Below are 22,086 nucleotides of genomic sequence, written 5' to 3' on the forward strand. Positions count from 1 at the left end.
ATCGACACGATGGCTGTATCAAGAAGCAGGATTACAGCTCCTTGATGTCGGAAGAACCACCTTCCCTACTGGTTTCTTGCACCGCTTTGGCCATCGCTTCGAGCCACACCTCGCAATCGACAGGCGCATGTGCTGTGCCGATGTGATGCGCATGTGCAAGCACGGGCAGCCGTCTCAACGACCTGCCCGACAACCCTTGGCAGCTCTGGGCGAGTTGCAGCAATTTCCAGCCTGCTCTGTTTCCTGCGCTTACCATCTGCACCTCGTCGTGATCCGCTTTCTTTGCACCCTGCTCGCTGACGATCGCGTGAAAAGTCGGCAACGTCATCTTGGCCACCAATCCTACCCTCATCAACTCAGTTAGACAACTCTCCAAAATCCAATAGATCGCTTCTGCCGGTGGCAGTCCCACATACTGCTTGATGTCGGCTCGGTCGATGAACGCCGTATCGATAGACTCGGTCATGTTCGAGGTTGTCATGATCAACACGTTTTTCCGATGTTTCAACTTGTCCAACTGCGTCAACAAGGCATTGACAACACGTATCGAGTCTGTAGGTTCACTACCCTGAGCAGCAGCGCTTCTTGCCGCGGTTAACGACTCGACTTCGTCAATCAAAACCACCACAAATGCATCGTCGTCCTCTACCATCTCGGTAATCATGCTGAACAGCCTTTGGACCAATTTACCGGACTCGGAGAACCATTTGCTGAACAACGAATGCGAATTGATCTCGACCAATTTTCCGTGCGAGTATCGATGCGAGAGACGAATGGCGAGTTTCTGGGCAAGTGCCTTGCACAATGAGGTTTTGCCCGTTCCAGGCGGACCGTGGAGCAAGACGACGCGGTTCCAAGAGACCAGGTTGAAATCGACTGCAGCGTCCGAGAAGAGAAGGGTGGTGTAGATGTAGTTGAGCAGTTTAGCTTTGATGTTGTCGGGGTAGATGAGAGTGTCCCAGACACCGTCTAGTGTGCGATTGGGTAGCTCAGAGACCGAGGCTGCCGTGGTATCGTCTGGATCATCGGCGTTTGGGTCTGCGGCGGAAAACTCGTCGATGATGTCCGAGGAGGGCGGTTGATATACATGAACTTGAATTGAAGCATCTGAGATTGAGACCGACGCTGTAGCGGACGATGTGGACGATGGGGCGAGCTCGGCAATCCGTATCCTGTCCACGTTGGTAGCGAGGAAGGGCGAGCTAGTCCAATCACTCAGCTCGGTCTCGCCTTGTAATGTTGTCAGCCGAGTCGTCAGCAACGAGATCACTTCAAGTCGCACCTGCTCATCGCTAGACATAGAGGCGGGACGTAAGCGTACTTCGACGTGAACTGCTGTGCTGCTGGTGCTACGCTCAGCTCCGTTCGTAGCGAGCGAGGACAATGACTTGGATCCGCTCTGCATTGTTCGTTGGCGCGTATGCGATCCCTTTGCTTGCTTCTGGTCTGCATGCGTTTTCGTCTGTTCTTGCCTTTTCGTCGAGGAACGCCGTTACTGGATCAGCTCGAAGCAGACCCTTCGAGTAGGATCGAGGTGGTACTGATGGAAACGACAACGCCAAGTGCCTCTGTCAGCACGAATCCGAAAACTTTAAAAGCCGTGGCTACGTTTGTCGAAACCAACACTCGTAGCACGACTCACGACTCACGACTTTACTGCACACATCAAATCAACTCGTGAGGGAACAGGTCACGTGCGTTTGGCTTCCAGCTGAAATCAATCGCGAAACGGATCGTGGATGTGTAAAACTCATCGGCGAGCCAAATTTGCCGATGCCAGTCATGACGTGTCAAACACGGAAATTACCTTGTATTGTTAGATCAGTCTGCCAGCTTATCTTTCATAAGCTTTCTAGTAACGACTCAACGAAGCCTGCTGCACGGGATCTTAGCCTTTGCGCCTTGATAAACCAAAATAGAACACAAACGTGACAGGAAAGGAAAAGGAAAGGAAAGGAACGGAAAGGAAAGGAAGGGATTCACTGACGGATACTGATGCTTCTTGCAACGCTTCAATTGATGGGCAAGGAACCTGAGTCGCCGCAACAAGGTCGAATCTCGGATTCGGAGTGTCAGGATGGCGAAGAGTGACTTAGCCGAACTGCTTAGGCACGGGAGCCATAGATGAGTTAGCAGCGCGGGTCTAGGCAGCCACAGTTCCAAATTTAGGGGCGCAAGGCACAATCGTGTGGACGGCCACCTGGAATGTGACACAAGGGCGACGTATGACTGGCAAGAAGCAAGAGTCCCTGACGGGCGTACGCAGCATGGCGAGAAGCAAGGGGGGAAACTCTCGAAGCGAATAAGTTAGGGCATGGATGCGAGGCTGGCAAGGAGTGGGCCTTGAAAACGACACCATGCCTGAGAACAGCTGCCAAGCGAATCTTCTGCTTGTCGACCAGTACAAAAGAGCGAAAGTCTGACGATCAGAGAGTCACAGCCAGCGGAACTTAGGCGAGATGTACAAAACAGTACTGCACGCAGGATTGGAATTCACGATTAGATTGAATCATCGACGTTGAGCCTTTGGTCGGAGCTCTAAGTTCACTTACCCCTCGTTGTCTGAGGGCGAACTCAAGAGAACCTCGTGCTATGAAGCGATCCTCGGCTACTGGGTCTCACCAGTGGACAAAAAGTTTTACCGCACTTGCGAGGCTAGAGATTCGTCATTGCGTTGGATTGATGTTTGCGATGGTCCGAGGTACGGCGCTAATTGGGTATGATAGTGCGGAAGCGAAGGTTTGCATGAATTGAACCATCAGCTTGGCAGCTAGGGCTTGAAAGCGATTCTGTGATTACGTTGGACGACGATGGTTGCTGTGAGCCACAAAGGGTCCAAAGATCGGTCGCCTTGCGTTTTGTCAGTGTCTCCGCTGAATCGATCGAACACAAGGCCCTCCATCAACCAATTCCGCCGTATTCATCGATTGGCTCCAAAGGTCGCGCCGAGCCTGTTTCCCCTCAGATTGAGCCTCAGACTGAGGCGGTCTCCTCTGTGATGCGATAGATTGCACGGGTGGTGAGCAAGTCCGATCGAGGTTTGGACTTGACTACAGACGCTTCCCGCGCCTCAATTTTGCAAAATGCGTAGATTGAAACCTGCTAATTTCGTAGCCAGCTGAATTTGGCCTAAGGTGTCCGTCGGAGCTTACAGCCCAACGTCTCTGTTTGCCGAAGCATGGTGTGCCGACCTTGTGTATCGCGCGTTGCTGCGGTTGTTGTTGAAAGCAGTGGTTCGGACATTTCCGAGACTCATGACTGACTCGATCATGCTGCTGCTTTGTCTGGATTGTAGGCGTAGACGAAGCAGTATGCTGGCCGCTGTGCCGACATCTACAGCCTACGTGGCCGAACACAGCTTGTGCTCTTTGCACGTTGTACTGTGGGTTGTTGCCATATCGGGGTCTTTTGGTTGTGAAGCGAGCATGGCTGCACGCTGCGGTCCGAACCATGCAGTAGTGATACCACAAAATGCCGGCTAGTCGTCCACCGCTGTCTGAGACGGTCAACCAGAAGTCCAGCTGTATTATTCATGTACGAAAAGCGGCAATGAGGATGCGAAAGAACAACAGTCATGCGGTTGACCGACGCATCACTGCACGCCATGAGCCCCAACGACGAGCTGAGATGGTCAAAATCAAGTACAGTACAAATTCAGGTTAGGCGAGGTGATCGGGTTCACCGCGCAACAGAGTGGGCCAAGCTGCTTGGCAGGGTTGGCAACCGTGAAGATCCAACACGCTGCGAGTAAAGCGCACCACACTCCAGAGGCTGTCTGGATCTCTCGCCTCTGTCTTCGAGACCTAGCCGACAACGGCCGAAATCGTCATACGGCGTGATGGATCAAACTTGGGAACACATAAATCCATCTTTGTTTTCTTTGTTCCGGAAACAGCGATTGGGATACACCATCAGAAGCGTCGACAAACAGAGAGTGAAAAAGGTGGAGAGGATACATTAGATTGTTGAGCTAAACTTCTACACCGTCTGCGGCACCTATGACCATCACCGAAGCGTCAAATTCAATGTGCCTTGCCAGTCTCATTTGCCGATTCTGGATGCACACTGCCTACAGTATTTACAGTGGATGACGAGAGCGACAGACAGTTCTTCCGCCTCGGTCTTTCAAAAATTTCATCTTTTTGTCAACGTGAATTGCTGGCTGCGACTCGCCCGTCAGGCTTCGGTTTGAACCTAGGCGTAATTTTCTTTCGTGTGTTGGGGGATTCATTTCACGATCCTTGAATCCTTCGCTGAATTTCGAGACGCTTGGTGAACGATAGGCGACGCCGAGCCGCGCCTTTCCCCGTGTGCAACCCACCAGAATTGGACTGACTCATGATCCGCTTCACGATGTGTCGCTTATCTTCGACGCAACCAAAGTGCTTGTTTCTTGTAACACTGTGCGCTACTGCACGCCGTTTGAAAAAGGAAGAGTTCCAAATCGTCCCAATGCCCATGTCTGAAAGCTGTGTTGACGCATGTTCCGAAACGTGTGCAGATGGATGATGTTTGTGGTCTTTGATCAGGCATTTCGGGTCGTCACCTGTCCGAGAGAGAAAAAGATAGCAACGGCGGGTCTGAGATGAGGCAGTGAAGAGGTGGACTGGTGCAGTCAGATGGTTGCGGTGGTAGTGACATACGCCTCTACGTTTCACTTTATGCTGCGTGGTTCCTCGCTTAACAGAGACGGGAATGCCAGAGCAAGTGGTGGGAGTTGCACCTCGAGTAAAGCCGATACAAGCCTTGGCCCATTGCATTGATATTGAGGCTTGTGCCTGCTCGAGACCTTCTTGGTAACACACGGATGCTATCATAAGCCTTCTGGTCAAGCTGCTTGGCCCAAACCATTTATCGAGGCTAGATGGTGGAGATATCGGCAGCGTTTTTAGGAGGTACAAACACACACTAATTCTGCGCTTCGGAGGAGAGCATTGAAAGAACGCCGTGTTTCCGCTTCCGTGGACTTGTCAGGTCTCGTTGCCCTGGAGCAAGCAAGAGATTGAAGCCTTGTTCCACTCAGTGTTTTGGTGAGGAAGGTAGGTTCATACTCAGCAACTGCCGGCTACCAGCTGCCGAAGCAAAGCGAGCTATGTCGTTTCCTCGCTTGCCCTTTGGAACGCTGTTGGCAATGTCCGTTGCCGAGCACCAGCGTGACAGAAGATGCTTGGCTGTGTGACTAGGGCACGCTCGTGCATGGCGTCTCGAAGGAACAAGGGCAGATGCCGTTTCATTTAACTTAGCTGATTTTGGTTACGGCAGACGGCAGCGAAAAAGTACAGGACAGAAATAAAAACCAATCAATAAGCCACATACAGTACAGTACAGTACATTTGAAAAACAGCTGTGTGTGGAGGTGTAGCATAACTTGACTGTGGGTCTAGCTGAAGTCCAACAACGGGCCGAGAAATATTGCATTGCGCTTCGGAATAAAAGCAGTTGGCTCCAACGGCGTGGTGAATGTGAATGGAGCCTGGGACCTGAGGCTGAAAACACCAAGCGTGCTGCTACCTTTGGATTTTTCGCATAAACGAGGCTCGCGGCGAACAAGGGACGGGACAAGCGGGCGCTGACATTTTCGATTTGGACGAGGAACAGACGTGGTCTACTCAATTTATGTGCCTCGTGCATAGTGGGCTGCGTCTAAGACGTTTGTTTGCGTTGCGAATTATTGGCAGCGTATGCCAGCTTGTTGCAATTCGTTTGCGACCCGACAGCATGATTTGATATCGCAACAAGCTGTATCACCATCGAACGTGAATATCGCACCAACCTGCAGACTAACATCATAGCTCGCAAAACGGGTTCGACTTGGTGGTGGCTTTGCCGCTCCAGCCAATTGTCGAGCTGTGAATTAGCGCTGCAAAACATGACCAATTCTTCAACACGCAAATTGGACAACTGGTATCACTCAACGCCTCTGAAACCGCACGAAACGGTGTGACTGCGACAAAGGCAACGCAAGATCGAGTCAAGGCGCAAGGGATTGTTGCAGGAGAGGGTCTCAATGCGTTCTTGCTCATGAAGCTGTGAGCCAGCGCAAAGTAAGCATACACAGCAAGCAGCAAGAAATAGAAAATTACAGGAGGGTAAATGCATAAGCGAGTGGAGGCGCCAGCCACAGCGCGCCTTTTGACTCTGTCAAGAGCAGAGCGTGGAGACATGCTAAGCTTGGCCGGCGTTCCGAACGTGTCGTCCCTGACACGTCAGAACTCGCTTGATGATGTTCGAGGCGAGCCGCAAGCATGCTTCTCAGCCTTTCGGCTTTTGTCGACTCTGGCAATTCTAAAGATCTTGCTTTGGTCCTTGTCTATTCGTCCGCCCAACCATTGTCTCGCTCTCGTCTCGTCTAGGATCGCAATTGCAACTTGCTACTAGAGTGTCTCTGATCATGAAGTGTGGTAGCCAAGCTATTGTTGAGCTGAATCTTTGAATTAGGCGTGGGAGAGAGAAAAAGAGAGAGAGAGAGAGAGAGAGAGAGAGCAGATGAGGTCAAGCGCAAGGCTCCGCAGCGGTGGACGCTACTTTGAGCCTCATCTGGGTGTGAAGAATTGTGCATGACTCAAAGCTGTGGCCGAAGCCTTCTCTCTTTCGGGTGACGGCAGCGACGTCGGCAATTGATCTTGGTTGGCGGGCGGACTGAGCCTGGATGACTGATGCAGTCTGAGTTGTTAGCTGGAGGGCGGGTTGGATTGCACTTCATTCGCGCTGGGTTCAAAGATGTGAGCGAAAATCGAAGCTCCGCGGGCGATTTACCTTGTTGGCTACTGGCGAGCCTGTTTCTGACTGACTATGTTTCTGTATCAAACAAAATCACTCGATGCATGCGTTCTGCTGAACGGCAACACTTTGCATTGTCCGAGGCACTTTGCGCGAAAAGATGCTTGCGGCTGTGCATGTTCCTTTTGCACGAGTCGACGAACACCGTCATTCGCTTTTCGCTTTTCGGTTTTCTTAAAACTATTCAGTCCCGCCGCCGCTTTCGTCTCTGAAACAGCCACCAGCACTAGTGCCATTGAATGGCATGCGGTGCGTGCGCGATCAATTGATAGATGGCGCGCGTTGACGCCTGACCAAACTTGGCAACGAACAAAGGGACCGCACCGAGCGGGATGCTGGGTTGTGGGAAGCTAACTACATCTTATAGGTTAAGCCTGTTCATTTTTCTTAGAAGCATGTTGGTGGCTGCCGACGAGGGTAAGGGAAGACCCAAATGGGGGATCCTTACAAGCTTGGCTTTTGACGCGAGTCGAGATTTGGCGCCGAGCCGTGAGGGCTGTCTGTGGCTGTTGTTACGGTACCTCTGTGCCATGCGATCGCAATCGTGAATTGCTCGTGAACGTCGCCGCGGAATTCTTGTCCCTATCCCTATCCCTGTCCCTGTCGCTCCTCGCATCTCGCTCGGTCACGCGCCTGTGCTTGCAATCACGAATAACTTAGCTGCACTTTGCGCTGACTGCTGGATGCATATTGGTAACTCAAGCCAATCTCAGCTGAGCCAGTCACTTCTCAGTCGGCACTTCTCAGCCCGCAAATTGGTTTGTGGAGATGGCAGCGTTGAGGCGGGAGAGGAGGCTGTTGCATTCAAAAGCGCAATCAAATTGATGCTGCATAGCTCGTCCCGGAGGCTTACATGCGAGGCGGTGTTGGTGAGACTGCGCTGGAGCATTCTGCCTTTCTGAAGCACCTCGAATAACTTGGTCAACAACAACATGAGTAAACTTAGTCAAGGAAGGCGAGGAGGCCATGCGAAGCGAAATGAACAATTATAAAGATTTGAAACTGTGTTCGTATGTTCGTTTTCAATCGTGAATGTGCGTTCTCGGATCAAGCTCGATTAAGCACAGCTGGGTATTTCCTGGGTGAAAATCAACCAACTCCCGCTCGACCTTCGGCTCACCCGCCAACCACAAGGCGCGGTCTCACCCGGATTCATTCAGCCACGAGCATGGCTTGACTTGGAGCCACACGCGAAACGTGCCTCGAGACAGAGAGTGAGCTTGACCTGCGGTTTTCTTTTCCTTTGCTAGTGTTGTTTATTTATTTATTTTAAAATTGTTGTTTGGGACAGTGTATCGAGCATCAACTTGCCGCCGCACTGCCCCTTGGCGTCGGCTGGCGAAGCCGCGAGCGCGCTGGTAAACTTGATGCTAGATGGGTGACAGGCTTGCATCTTTGGCCTAGTCGGTTCCTCGTAACGGTTGCTGGTTGGCGCCACCTGGGCTCATGTTCATTTGCATCACATCCCCTTTCTTTTGTTTAGCACTCCTGCAGAAGATCCTACCTCCACTCGTGACTATGTATTGTGAATTGGACGGCAGTCGGGCGGAGCTGCGTGTTGGTCAGTCAATTGAATAGAGTGGTGGAGTTTTTAACTTCCCGCCAGGCGCAGTGTGTGACCAAAGTCACTCACCAATTCTGGGCTTTGCATTTCACCTCATGTCGGTCGGAGTGTTTGTTTCCCTCGTCAGCTGCTGCCACTGTCACCATTCAAGATTCTGGCTGCAATTCCACTTTCCGCTTCCACCTGAGCTAGTTAGCTCGGCTCCTGTTACTCTTCTCCTCCTCCTTCTCTCCTATCCATATTCTGATTCCTTCTGACAACTCATCCAGCAGCGCCGGTAGCAGCGCTGGACCTTTCTTACTGTCTCCTCTTCCTTACTGCTTACTTCTCATCCTTCTTCTCACTCAGTATCACTCACATCCTTTCTTCTCATCCAAGTCATCGCACGCTTCTCTCTATCACGCTTTCGCAAATCACATATCGTCTTCCTTATCCGCTACGACACTCGCTCTCTTTTGTCAGCGCTCCTTGACGGTACCGCCCCTTCCTGTGATCACTCTGCCATCATCACCTTGATTGACGCCCCAAAGTTCGGTTTCCCCTAATCTGTCGCACTCGGCAGTCTACAGTGCTCTCTCCTCGCGCCACGCACACGCCCACGCCCACTCCTTCTCGACCGTCCGCATCGAGTAGCACGACCGTCAACTTGTATACTCAGCTATTTCCATCGCCTTGCATTCCAAGTCCACCTGCTTTCCTACCTACGCGAACCCTCACGGCCTTGCTAGCCTCATCGACTCTTTAGCTGCGCTACGCTCCATGCCTCACAGCTTCCAAGTCTGATCAACTTTTACCAACTCGATGCTGGCTTCTTCCTTGTCTACCTGATCCTCGCATTTACCAATCGCGCGCAGCCTTGCCATCCCAAGCTTTCAAGCTTTCTCAAACAGCTCTGGCAGCCAATTGTTACCAAGCTTGTCTAGCCCTTCACCGTCTTCACTTCCACCATGGTCTACATCGCACAATCACAACCGGCACTACCTATCTCTGAAGGCTTCCATAAGGACCTTCCTTGTGGTGGCGCCGCCTACTTTGGCAAGGAGAATTGGCCACGCTCTCAAAAGCAATCCAACAGCTTAGCTACCACACTTCGGCAATCAGACGCTGCCCCTTCTCTTCCTGCCGTCTCTTTTTCAAAATCAACGAACCTGGACGCCCAAGTGGAAACTGAAACGGCTCCAGCACCCGCAAACTCGAGCCATGACGATGCTGACCTCAAGTCTTCGACATCCGTCAGCGACTGGTGTGCTCAGATGGTATGCTACATTTGGTTTAGCGGCATCGACAGCCACGAGCCCAGTCACTCGCTCTCTTCCATCTCCAGTCCCGCATCTCGTCCTGGCCGCCTCTCTGTCACCAGCTCACCTACCTCTTCTACATCATTTGCAGCACACCGGCGTCACTCGAAAAAGCTGAGCCTTGGCAGTCTCTCTGAGGCCGTCTCATTTTCGGTGCGTGACCTTCACAACGCTGTTGAGGCACATGCGCGCTCCGCTGTCGATTCGAGCCACTCGCGTCCCACTGCAAGCGAACGCTCCAATGATCCTCGGCTGCTCCGCCTCTTCCCACGACGCCGCTTCACCGACTTTGTTCGTAACATGCTCAACACTACGCAGGTATCCAAGTCAGTCATCATTCTCGCCCTCCTCTACATCCACCGACTCAAATCGAAGAACCCAGGACTTCGCGGTCAGGATGGCAGCGAGTTCCGTCTCTTTGTCACTGCCCTCATGCTGGCCAACAAGTTCCTCGACGACCACACTTACACCAACAAGACCTGGTCCGAGCTCTCTGGCCTCAAACTTAAGGACGTCACCAAGATGGAGATCGAATTTTGGCTCGGTCTTTCTTCCAACATTCACGCTTCCGATGCTGACTTTCGCAGCTGGATCGGCACCCTCGAAATTCTCGCCGAACGCCGTCGACTCGCTCTCGGTGCGCATGAAGCCGAACAGATGCGCCAAGCCGCTCTTCGCCAGCATGGCTTTGCTCAACAACAACAACAACAACAACAGCAGCAACAGCAACAGCAACAGCAACAGCAACAGCAACAACAACAGCAACAGCAACAGCAACAGCAACAGCAACAGCAACAACAACAAGACTCGACTAGGCAGCCAGCGCTGCTCTCGCCTGTTCAGGCACCCGGTTTCGGCTCGACATACGACGCTCCTCGCCGCATCGCCCACAACTCTCGCGTCAGTCAGTCGCGATCATGGTCGCCTGAGCACCTTGCTCTCGACTCTCGACCTCGCTCGTCATCTGCCACTTCGGCCACCAGCCACTTGAGCCATGTGTATGCCTCTGCTCCCGCTCCCGTCGCGATGCCCCGATTCGACCTCGACGCCAGCGTACAGGCCATGATGAACAACGCTGGTTACCTGACACCAGCTTCGTCGTCTGCTGAGACCAAGTTGGCCGCCAACCTCTTGCCGATCGGTGCAGGTCACCACGACGTCGTTGCCGGCAGCAAAAGGAGCTTCGGGCAGCACGCACAGACGAGTCCACTTGGCCAGCGCCACTGCTACCATTCGAACACGCCTTCGCCTGAGCGCAACGCTAAGCGACGTCAGATGGGCGGCGACGGCCGAGCGCTACAGGCGTTCACCTCGGGCTCTCGCAACTACGGTCTCAGCCCTCCCTTTGCTCAACCGTGCCCTAGAAGCGTGTTTGAGCCGCTCGTCTCGACACCCAACACTCTGCTTGCGCCATACGTGATGCAGCATCCTCAGCCAGGTGCGAGCGGGGTGTTGGCCAAGCACCATGCTCTGGCGTACTGGCAATTGGCGGCTGGATACGATCGAGGTATCCTGGGCGTTCACATGCCTTGTGGCGGTGACTACTTCCACTGGCAGCAGCCAACGCATCCCGGCAGCGGAGAGCAGGAGCAGGTGGAAAACATGGTGATCCGCAAGCCCTTGTCTGCTACTACGCCCTACCCCACGCCTCCAATCGACGCCTTCACTCCGTTCCATCACCAGCCGCATGCTCACAGCTACGTTGCCAAGCAAGCACTCGTCCACGGCTGCGCGCAATACCCGGTCCAGCCGGCGGCCCATGCGCCTTTCAACAACGCAGAAGCACACTACGTCGACCCGCTCTTGATTCGCTACTAGCTGTCGAATTTTCAAAGACAATATCTGCAAGCTCTGTCTGTCTGTTTCTCGCTCTCCTTTGCACACCAAGTCTCAGTTTCTTAGCATCATTACCATCATCATTATTGTACTTTTAAGCAAACCAAACACACAAGCATTCATGATTCTTAGGGGTTTCTCTGTAGTCTTGCTAGGTTCCCGGTGCATTTGCAAGCAATGTCTCGTCGCACAATGGTTTGGGGTGTTGGGTGAGAGATGTGAATGGTACGTGCGAGGGTGGTTTGAGAGGAGGGAGTGGTATCAAGGAGTGGATGGAAGGGCGGTTAGAGGAGGGTTGCGGTAGCGCTGGGGAGGCGGGTGTCGTTGAGGGTGTATTTGGCGATGACGCGTTCGGTGGATATGTAGATGTGTTCTGCGTCTGGATCCCAGCATAGGCCGCTGATGTTGATCGAGTGCGAGTCGGGTCTGTGGGGTGGGGAGGGATGGTTGATGGCGGCGGTGAGGAGGTCATGACGTCGCGAGGTGGTCGAGGTGGTTGAGGTGGGGTTGGTGAGCCAGTCGGGCATCGAGGTGGAGCTTCTGGGCGACGAGGTTGGGTGCGAGTTGCGATCGACCAGGTTGATGGCGCGGTTCCACTCGCGCATAAATGTGGCATGGATCATCGTCCTCCTCTCGCGATCCCTGGTGATCGCCTCATCGCCTCCCGTGACCAGTCGAAACCTCTCGTCCGCCACCAAGCGCCTCTCGACCCATCCATCCGCACTCGTACCCGTACTCGCACTGCCACTACACTCCCTCGGCGCAACCGGTGCCGGCACACTCTGCGTCTCGGAAAACGTAATCGTATCCGTCACATTCCAAAAGTTTCTGTGCTCAGTAAACGCCAGAAATCTTCCGCACGGCGAAAACTTGGCCACCCTAGCCGCTCCACTACCAGCATTCGCCTGACACGTGCTAACAGCAGCCAGCCTCCGACTACTGCGAACGTCCCAGACGGAAACGACACCGTCCTGACTCGCCACTGCAAACTTGGATCCATCCGGTGACCACGTGGTTGAAAAGCACGCATCGCTCGAAGCATTGTACGTGGCCACTTTGACATGTTCGCCTGAGCGAGAGACCGAATGGATAAACACTTCGGGAGTATCGCCGACCGCAATGAGCGTTCGCTGATCGGGCGAGAGCGACGAGTGGTTGATCGCCGTAGGAAACTGCAGCGTCGTGCTGCGCGAGAGACCAGGCAGACCCGATTCGATGCGTCCGCCTGTACCGGGCGTGGATTTCGGCGGCCGAAGCTTGTACAGCTTGATGGATTGGTCATTGTTTGAAACCATGACTTTGATGGGTGCCACGATGTGATCGGCGATCGGGGCGCTAGTGGTAGCGCCGATGCTAGATTGTGCCGGCGCTGATCGTCGCCATCGAGAAGAACGATTGACGGTATTGGCATCAAAGCCGTATGCGGCAGCGAGCTCTTCAAAAACGCTCTCGGAAAGTTCGGCTTCCATCTCTTCGTCGCCAAATAGCAGACCCGGCCTGGCGACGTTGGAAGTGGAGGAGAATGTGAACGAAGAAGGCTCGTCTCTGGCCCAAGGCGAATAGGAGAGTGTGCAAGATGCATCGACGACATCTTTCGACGCACTTGTCGACGTAGACGCAGACGCTTGCGAGGAGCTGCACTGCAATCGACTGGAATCATGATGGAGATCAGGCTGAATGGTGATGGCGTTGTTGATAGAGCCTCCGGTAGGCGTACGCAACAGCCACGGCGCCGGCGGCCTTTCTGCATACGACTGGTCCGAATGCAATTGCGGAGCGGTAGAAGAAGGCGAGTGAAGCGGACGCAGTGCTAGCTCGCCATGCTGTCCACCTGCCGCGAGAAGACCACAGCCGGTAGTAAGACAGTTGGGCTGGAAGTCGAGCGTGCAGTACGTGGAAGTCGGCTTGAGCGTGGTAAAGTCGGCTTGCTCGATTTGAAGACGACTGACAAAGAGCACCTTATCTTTGACGCCGGTATGCTGGAGTAGATCGCGTAGTTGAAGATGATGGATGTTGACGCGCGCCTGGATGATTTCGGGATTAGTATCGATGTGCTCGATGCCGCGAGTCATACTTGCGAGGATCAACTAGGATGCGACGTGAGCCTCCATCGATGGTGGTGTGTCCAAAGGCACCGACGAGCAATGAGTGCTGAGCCGCTCAAGAAAGCATCAACGAGTGGCAACGTTGGATGTCGAGGGTCGAATCGAGAATCGGGATGGTGTGCGATCGAGAGGGAGAGGAGGTTAGCCCACAGGCTAAGCTAAGAGGACAAACAACTGTGAATCGTGAATCGTGAATCGTGAATCGTGAATCGTGAATCGTGAATGCATGTACGTATCTGCAGCTCACACGGACCCTCGATTCAGATTCGTGATTTGGCTCCTGGTGACTTGACTTGAACTAAAAATCGCCAACGCAACGGTGGCGTGTGGGCAGTGTGACTTGGGCAGACCTTGAACGTAATTTCACGATTCACGGTTGCGAATCACGAATCGTGAATCTGACTGTATCACCTCCTCTTTGCTCCACACTCATGACTACGACTACCACGTACCTACTAACGGGAGATACATCGAAGCGTGAAATCCTGTCCAAGTTGACGTTTGAGTGGCGCTCGGTTCTCGCCCCCGAGTCACACGCTCACTGTGCACGATTGCTGGCAGAAGATCAGCCTCACTTTCCATCTGGTCGCCACGATTCTTGATTCGCTGAGGGTTCACGATGGATCATCGATCCGCGTTGCGGCCTCGTGACCATGACGTCGAGAGAGGCGTCGTGCCTAAGGTGCGGCTCGAGGTCCTTGCGAAATCACGAATGAGACCCAAAAAATCGAACCAACTATGTCAGCACAAACGCTCTAACATTTGAACATTTGAACTCGAACTCCAATTTCATGGTTCCGTGACCCGTGTTCCGCGTTTGCGTTTGAACCATTCACGATTCACAACTACGCGTGTCCCGTTCCTTCAGGCTTGAAAAGCATCTTATCCTGTCAAGGTCAAGCAGGTTCCAAGTTGATCCGTTGAACTCCTCCTTCCCCTTCCCCTTCCACTCTGACAACGCAAACACAAACCGAAGTGCGAAACATGGCTCGTATCGAATTAATGAAAGAGGTGTCCGCACGACACTAGTCACCCGCGGTTCAGGGTCTCGCCAAATCACAGTAACGAAAGACCAAAGCACGAGTCTAGGGGTTGAAGTCGTGAGTGCATCTCTGACGGCCGCGTTCAGCAGTGTCTGATGGGTTGCAGCAGGAAACAGAATTAATGCTGCAATGTGCAACTCTCCCGTCTCACGTCGGTAACTCTCCTCGTTCAGGATTCACGCTTATTTATCTATAAAAAAAAACGCAAAGAAGCGAGTCGATCTCAACTCTGTGATTCTTGGCATAAGTTAGGTCTCTCTCCAAATCACGAATCACGAATCACGAATCACGAATCGGCCCAGTTTGCCAGACAAATCACGAATCAAAATGTGTAACAGGAGGGGAAAAAAATCACGAATGTCCACGAACGCGAAATTGGACTCGTGTCGCAGTGACGCAGAACCAACCTTGCGACCTGTCCCTCTGGCTGTTGGCAAGCCACCTGATAGCGACCAGCCCCTGCTTGATGCTCTCGGTCTCCAAGCAAGTTCACCTTCTCTCGTCTTAGCCGGTTCCATCTCTGCGGAACGACAGCTGACCTCGCCAGATTTCATCAAGGAAAGAGAAAACGTAGGCATTCATGCGCGCCGGAGGGGGGGATTCGGATTTACGCTGTTCCAGCCGTCCTCGCTATCCCGCTTCGTGTCCATCCCAGTATGGGTCTGATCAATCCATGCCAATATCATGGCCCGAAGCTGTAGCCCAGCAAGAGTCAAACAGCTGAGCAGATGCGAATTATTCGTCTGAAAAGGACAGTTGCGTTACGTACATCCGCAGTGCTTCGGAAGCTGGTGCAAGAGGGGTCCCTCCTATCGGCAACGATCGTCATCTGATCGATGTGGGTCACTGCTGTCCCAGACCCTTTCCGTATTGAGTATATGAGCAGTATGGCTTCTGAGCTTCCACAGGTAGAAGGAGCATGGAAGCTCAGAGATTGGACGCGCATACAAGGTTTTTCTGCATGTCACGCGCAGCCCTCTGTTCTGCTCTGTAGCGATCTGGCCGCGATGAGATCGAGCTGAAAGTGATATCAGGGTACGTCCTGGCTGCTTCTGAATACAGTGGCCTTTCTCGCTCCGCTTGTACGCCAGGAGAGATCTGCTGAGAACGGGCTGGATGAAGTTGACTGGTGAACTTTTTGGGCGTTTGCTTTGAAATCTGCCTTTGAAAGGGTCTTTTGGGACGCCTGGATTGACACCATGTATTCAACGAGCTGGCGGTAGCGAAAACAAGCTGAGCGGCCCATCGATCATGTAGTTGGGCTATGCCGTACGGGCGTGCCCTGCGCGTGATCTTGTTGCTTGCTGTTTGCTAAACGCTTGTGGTGCACCCACTCACGAGATCGGAACGGCCCGCAAATTTGGAAAGCAGGCGTGTCAAAATTATTATTCCTGCCGCCTGCGCATGGCTTTTTGATGACCCTGGTTTGGCTTCGCTCGGGTTCGCGGTTCGGACTGGTGCGTCGTCGGTCTCTGTGTCTCTCTGACTTAGAAGCTGCGTGTCTTGTGTCAATCAGTCAAACTTCACGCTTGAAACTCGTCCTTGAATCTTGAGTCGTCAATCACGAATAAGGCTACAAGCGCAAACGCTTTTGGCGTACCTGTGTCGTGTTACTTGCAAAAGTCTCTGTCCCTGACTTTGTCTAAGCTAGTCAAGAGTCTTTGGACCCATCCTGTTCACCCACTCTGTCGCCGCTGTCGGCTAGTCATTCGCCTAAGCTCTACAAACAACCCTTTCCGCCTTCTCCCACTCCCACCCGAGCACGTTTCCAAGCCCGAAGCGCTCGCTCGCTCGCTCATCCCGTCTTCGCCTTTCATTCCCAGTGCTTCCAGATCGACATCCACTCCATCCTCACCATCCATCTTTACCCCCCCATTCACCTTTCCTTCAACAGACAGGTATGTGTTTCCTTCCAAGTCCGGTTCACTTTCACCCTCGCTCTGTCCCTGGCCCGTCCCTGTGCTCCCCCGTTTGTTTGCCTGAGATGATATCAGCCCCTTCAGTTGAGCTGTCCGGGGCGCCTCTTTCTACTGTGAATAAGATCCTGCTCTGCATCCTGCATCGTGGTGATACTTTGGCCCGATCAGCCATTCCAGATGCGCTCGATCGGCTTGAGTTAGACGGCCCCTTGATCTTGGACGCTGTGATCGCCGGATGTCCCTTCACAACGAGCTGAGCGCATGATGTAGGCCTAAGGGACCACTCTGCTTTTCGATCATCGTAGCATGCGCTACCCCGATCCTGCCATCGGAACAGCCTTGATGACGCGCTCAGTACCTCCATCGATGCTCTCCCTCCATCTCCTGCGCCGCTCGTCCTCTCTTGCCTCGGTTTTTTCTGGAACACGGCCTTTGCGGCTGCCGCTTTCTTGGCCTTGTTGACAGGCTATCAATGCTAGGAGCTTACGCCAGGTGATCCCTCCTTTGCCTCGTCCCTCTGTCTAGGGCATCCATCTTGCGCACATTCTCTTGTACACCTTTGCCCTTCGCAGCAGGCCATCAGCTCGCGTGTATTCTCTGCTGCGCATTCTTGGTGACATGGAGAGCTGACGCTTATTTTTCCAACCCTCATCTCATGGACCCCATTCTGTGATTCCTTTGGTCACGACGGCGTGGTTGGTTGCGGGCGATTTTTTCCCTTCCCACCTTAATCTGCCTACCACGAATAATTTGCGTCGGCGACTCTGCGCCAACTGTCGAACCCCCGTCATCGTCGTTGCCCCCTCCCGCTCTGCTTCTTGCACTAATTGCACCCTCCTTTGGTCACCATCCCTCTGTGTTTTTTTTCTTCCTTGCCCTCCCTTCCCCATCTCCTTTGTCCTCGTCGTCGTCCTCGTCCTCGTCCTCGTTGTTGACCAACCGCCCTGCATGTTTTCCCCTCCGACGACGCTTTTCTCTCTTTCCACTCCATTCTAGCTGGATTCAAGCTCCCTGCGCCAATCACGATTATCTCGATCTCCATTTCTTCTTTTCGCCCTCCGTCGTGCAGTGCTTTCGCCTGCGAAGCGGTTCCTCTCCCACCGCCGTCGCCGTTCCTAATCTCCACTCCCTTGCCTCGGCTTGACTCGGCGGCTTAGTTGGCACAGCTCGCGTTGATTCTCTCCAGCACCGAAGCGTCTTGGGCTGACTGCTATCGGCCTTGCTCGGGCCTTGCCTCGCTGGGAGAGGCTCTTGTTGGCTTGCTCATAACAGCAGCAGCAGCTACTTTTCTGCCTCTTGTCAGGCTGCATTCGGTTCTCCTGCCGAGCCTTGTCTCTGAAGCACATGTCATTGGATTCCGACCTTGCAAGTGCCAGCGCTACTGGGCCTTCGAACACCATGGCCACCTCCTCTCTTGCTGCGACTGGCTTGACTGCCTCGAAATCGGCTCTTCAGCAGCAACAGCAGCAACAAGCGCTTCTAGATTCTTCCGCACCCTCCACTTCTACAGCCAAGTCGGCGGCTCCCGTCACACGCGTTGCTATAAGGGATGGAAAGATGATCGGCATCAACGACCACATCTACCTTTCTCCCGCTTGGGCACCCGGCGCTGGCGAGCCATACATGATCGCTAGAGTCATGGAATTCGTCACCGCCTCTTCGTCTCGTAGTGGTGCAGCAGCCCTTGCAAGCTCTTCCGGTACCTTGCAGGTCAGAGCCAACGTCTTTCTGCGCATGCGTGACATCAGCCTTCGCAGCACCAACGACCCTCGTCTGCTTGTCGCCACCATGCACTCGGACGTCTTCAGTCTGGAAAATGTACGTGGCATCTGCGAGGTCCGCCATCGCGACTTGATAGGCTCCGGCACAGCTCCCGACGTCACCCAGTGGAAGAAGAAAGAGGACCACTTCTACTATTATCAACTCTACGATCGCTACATCCACCGTTTCTACGACGTCATCCCCACCGACAAGGTTCAAAATGCACCACCAGAGGTACTCACAACACTGCGCTCCCGCTACTCGTTTGTCGTCGCTGAAGCTGGAATGATCAACGATCTCACCGACGCTCTTCGAGGATGCGCCGTTTGCCACCGATGGGCATCAGGTCCAGAATCCGTCCGCTGCGACACGTGCAAGAAATTCTTCCACATGAAGTGTCTCAACCCACCGCTCCTCTCCAAGCCCGCCAAAGGTTATAGCTGGACGTGCGCGCCGTGTTCGCGCAGATACGAACAGGATGTCGAGCTCACACTGCAATCCGGAGGCATGCTCATGCCCTCGTCCTCCAGCTCCAGCGCTAACGAAGTTACAGCTACCAATCAGCCAAGGCATCAGATCACCGCAGTCGCAAACAGAGGCCGTGGCGCGCCGCGTGGCCGAGGTCGACAGTCACTGACAAGGAGAGGTACCGCAACCAGAGCCGACGACATGGCTTCGGCCAGCAATACGCCCGATGGTTCGCCGGCGCCAGACAAGACGAGCGACGACATTCGTGGTACACGCTGCTTCAACCGTTGGCCGTATCGTTACTTTGGCCAGCATACCAATGCTATGGACGTGCTTGATCTACACGACTCGGTGTACCCTATCGCGACTACTCGACTCGGACCCAAGTATCAGGCGCTGCTGCCAACATGGGAAGAGCAAGTAGAGGCAGGGATCGGCGTTCACTGTCGCACAAAAGAAAGACTCAAGGACGACGAGGCAGCAGCGCCGATGGTGACAGCGAGTGAAGAAGCTGCGCCCGGATCGGCTCCAGTCAGCGCGGGCCAGTCAGGTGCTCCCGCCAGTAGTTCGCACAAGAAGAAAGGCCGACCGTTTAAGCGCAAGCGCGAGGCAGTCGAACGTTGCGATACTCCCACCACAGGTAGCAGCACTCCTGCCGCCGTGGCTGTCTCGCTTCCCTCAGAGCCTCCCGAGTTCGAGCGAGGTGGAGATCAGAGCGTCGAGCCGTTCTTCTTGCCTTGCGTAGCCGAGAACGAAGAGGTACTCAATGCATACGTACAGGCTGTGCAAGCACACTTCAAAAGCGTGCCGCCTTACCATGTCGATCTTCTGAACCGCGCTCTCAAGACTTTCACCGAAAAGCACGGTGATCCGGTGCAGGCGCTCATGTCGATCTCGGCAAGCACGACCAAACAGCTTCGAATCGACCACTGGACGTCAAAGGAAGCCAAGCAGTTCGAGTCCGGTATCGCACAGGTGAATTCGGACATGAAACAGCTCAAAAAGTTCATCCCCACCAAAACGGTTTCCGAGATCGTGCGCTACTTTGTCGTATGGAAGATGGCGCGCATCAAAACAGACCTCGAAGCTATGCAGCAGCAGCAGCAGCAGCAACAGCAACAAGAGCAACAACAGCAACAACATCAGCCGCAGCTTAAGACAGCCTCGACTGGATCCAAGAAGGAAAAGACGAATGGCGCTATTCGAGCTTCGTCGAATGCTTCTGTGCCAGCGACGCCGAAGCCGACCACTTCGCGTGCAGTTTCACCGTCGCTCTCGGTGTACGGAGACGATGCGCCTTCGGGCGCGACAACGTCGTGTGCCATGTGCTCGACCACTTCGAGTCGAATCTGGTACAAGGGTCCAGCCTCGCTCGCCAACCGCGTGCTGTGTGTCAACTGCGGTATCTATTGGCGCAAGTACGCCGCTGAAACATTCAACCCGGATTTGGTATCAGTCAACACGCGCAATAAGTCCAACACGGCAGTGGTGGCAGCAGCCAACGCCTCGGGCGTTTCTGAAGACGGTCTCGGTGTCGCACCGCCGTCGAAACTTGCTCGCACCTCGCGCGATGGTAAAGCATCCACACCCGCCACCAGTCCAGCTCCGATCGCTCCTCCGCCCGCGCCACGACCGGAAGCGCTCAAGTGCGTCATGTGCAAGCGCATCGAGCCGAAAAAGAAGCTCGCGCAGTGCAGGCAATGTTCTCTGAGCGTACATCAGGGATGCTACGGTCTTACGGATGCCGAGATCGAGATGGACATGTGGTTGTGTGATCCGTGCAACAACGAGCAGACACAAGAGGCGGCGCTCTTGCCGAGGTGTATTCTATGCTCGATGGCGGCACAGCAGGATTCGGCGGTGAATTCGGCCAAGCATGCGGCGGCAGTGAGTGGAGAGGGCAAGGCGAGGGGTCGACCCAAGGCGAGTGCCAGCGTTGCAGCAGCAGAGGAGGGTGTCAAGAAGGAATCCACCACAACCGCTATTGCGCCCAATGTGATCAAAGCACCTCTGGGAGCGTTGGATGCGTTCAAGCCAACAGAGTGCAACAACTGGGCTCACATCCTCTGCTCGGTCTTCATCCCCGAAGTCGTCTATTCCGACACTGCTCGACTCAAGATGGTTGAATCATGCGGTAACCTGCCCACCTGGCGCTACGAATCGCTGTGCTGCATCTGCAACACTCCGCGAGGCGCGTGCGTCAGCTGCTCGGAACCGACGTGTCGCAAAACGTTCCACGTGAGCTGTGCGCACAACCAACAAGGGTTTACACTCGGATTCGAGATCATTCCGGTCAAGTCTACGAGGAGAGAGGTGATTTCGACACTGACATTCAAAGGAGAAACGGGACATATGGTGCCTCAGATTTGGTGTCGCGACCACAAGGAGGTGGCAAAGAGTAAAAAGTTGTACGACCTGGCCGAGGTGGATCAGAAGACGGCGTTGACGAGCCTGCAGATGTTTGTTCGTGCAAACAAGGGTTTGAACGAGGGTTCCGCGGGCGAGTATGCGCTGCTCAGGAGAGCGAAGCGGTACGATTGCTTGCTGGGCGCATGGACGCCAGCCGCCGACGCAACGCCTGCTGTCGCCAACAAGAGTCTATCCGGCGACGCCGAGCCCAAGCCCAAGCGTAAGAGCTGCGTCGGATGCAACACCCTCTTCTCGCCCTTCTGGTGGACCTTGCCCGCCGACGCCAACACCAGCGTGCAGGCGCACGCGCACATGCACACGCACACGCACGTCAAAGCCGAAACCACCGACACCCTGGCGCACCAACCGACGAGTACCAAGCCCACCGCGTCCGTCTGCTGCAACTTCTGCAAGCAGACGCGCTACCAAGCGCAGTTCGTCCATGTACAATAGCCACAATCGTGAATAGCCACCGAAGCTAGACGTTCAAGCCGAGCGCCAGCCTGTCGAGTATGTTGACACGTGTCGGAAAGAGGATCAGAGTCTCAGAGCGTGCATTCACGATGGACATCAACGGACGTTCACGCTGGGGTAGGCGACGACGCACGATACTGCCGACTGCTACATGTAGTGCAGCGTTGTGCAATTGAAGCCGCTGTCGATCACGAGACTGTGTCGCTGAAGACCTGCTTGATGGCGCCGAAGCGCCTGATGAGCGCCAGCTGTTTGCGCGTGTTCGACAAAGTATCAGCCACACGATGACATGGTGACATCACGCTGATCGATCCGCGCTGTACGCTCGACTGTTAGGGCGAGCACTGATGGCGCTGAGCTTGCGCGCAGCGGTGTGCTGCAAGCCGCGCCGTGCTCGTCGCCTGAAAGCGGATACGCTCAACGTGATCA

General features: G+C 54.2%; 5 protein-coding genes across 5 annotated transcripts; 2 read left to right on the forward strand and 3 right to left on the reverse strand.

Moving 5' to 3' along the window:
* Positions 1-31: 31 nt before the first annotated feature.
* On the reverse strand, positions 32-1,405 carry UMAG_05572 (uncharacterized protein; the record flags this gene model as incomplete). Its single annotated transcript, XM_011393576.1, has 1 exon — positions 32-1,405. The coding sequence occupies one exon, from the start codon at positions 1,403-1,405 to the stop codon at positions 32-34; it is 1,374 nt and encodes a 457-aa protein (XP_011391878.1).
* A 2,827-nt stretch (positions 1,406-4,232) lies between these two features.
* Positions 4,233-4,760, reverse strand: UMAG_05573 (uncharacterized protein; the record flags this gene model as incomplete). The annotated part of the gene is made up of 1 exon (XM_011393577.1): positions 4,233-4,760. One exon carries the CDS (start codon positions 4,758-4,760, stop codon positions 4,233-4,235), a length of 528 nt encoding a protein of 175 aa, XP_011391879.1.
* Positions 4,761-9,291: 4,531 nt separating this feature from the next.
* On the forward strand, positions 9,292-11,460 carry UMAG_05574 (uncharacterized protein; the record flags this gene model as incomplete). The annotated part of the gene is made up of 1 exon (XM_011393578.1): positions 9,292-11,460. One exon carries the CDS (start codon positions 9,292-9,294, stop codon positions 11,458-11,460), a length of 2,169 nt encoding a protein of 722 aa, XP_011391880.1.
* Positions 11,461-11,762: 302 nt separating this feature from the next.
* On the reverse strand, positions 11,763-13,550 carry UMAG_05575 (uncharacterized protein; the record flags this gene model as incomplete). The annotated part of the gene is made up of 1 exon (XM_011393579.1): positions 11,763-13,550. One exon carries the CDS (start codon positions 13,548-13,550, stop codon positions 11,763-11,765), a length of 1,788 nt encoding a protein of 595 aa, XP_011391881.1.
* A 4,393-nt stretch (positions 13,551-17,943) lies between these two features.
* Positions 17,944-21,636, forward strand: UMAG_05577 (DNA-binding E3 ubiquitin-protein ligase SNT2; the record flags this gene model as incomplete). Its single annotated transcript, XM_011393580.1, has 1 exon — positions 17,944-21,636. The coding sequence occupies one exon, from the start codon at positions 17,944-17,946 to the stop codon at positions 21,634-21,636; it is 3,693 nt and encodes a 1,230-aa protein (XP_011391882.1).
* Between the last annotated feature and the right edge of the window lie 450 nt (positions 21,637-22,086).

The sequence above is a fragment of the Mycosarcoma maydis genome, chromosome 18, assembly GCF_000328475.2.
Source record: "Mycosarcoma maydis chromosome 18, whole genome shotgun sequence".
NCBI classification, from domain to species: domain Eukaryota; kingdom Fungi; phylum Basidiomycota; class Ustilaginomycetes; order Ustilaginales; genus Mycosarcoma; species Mycosarcoma maydis.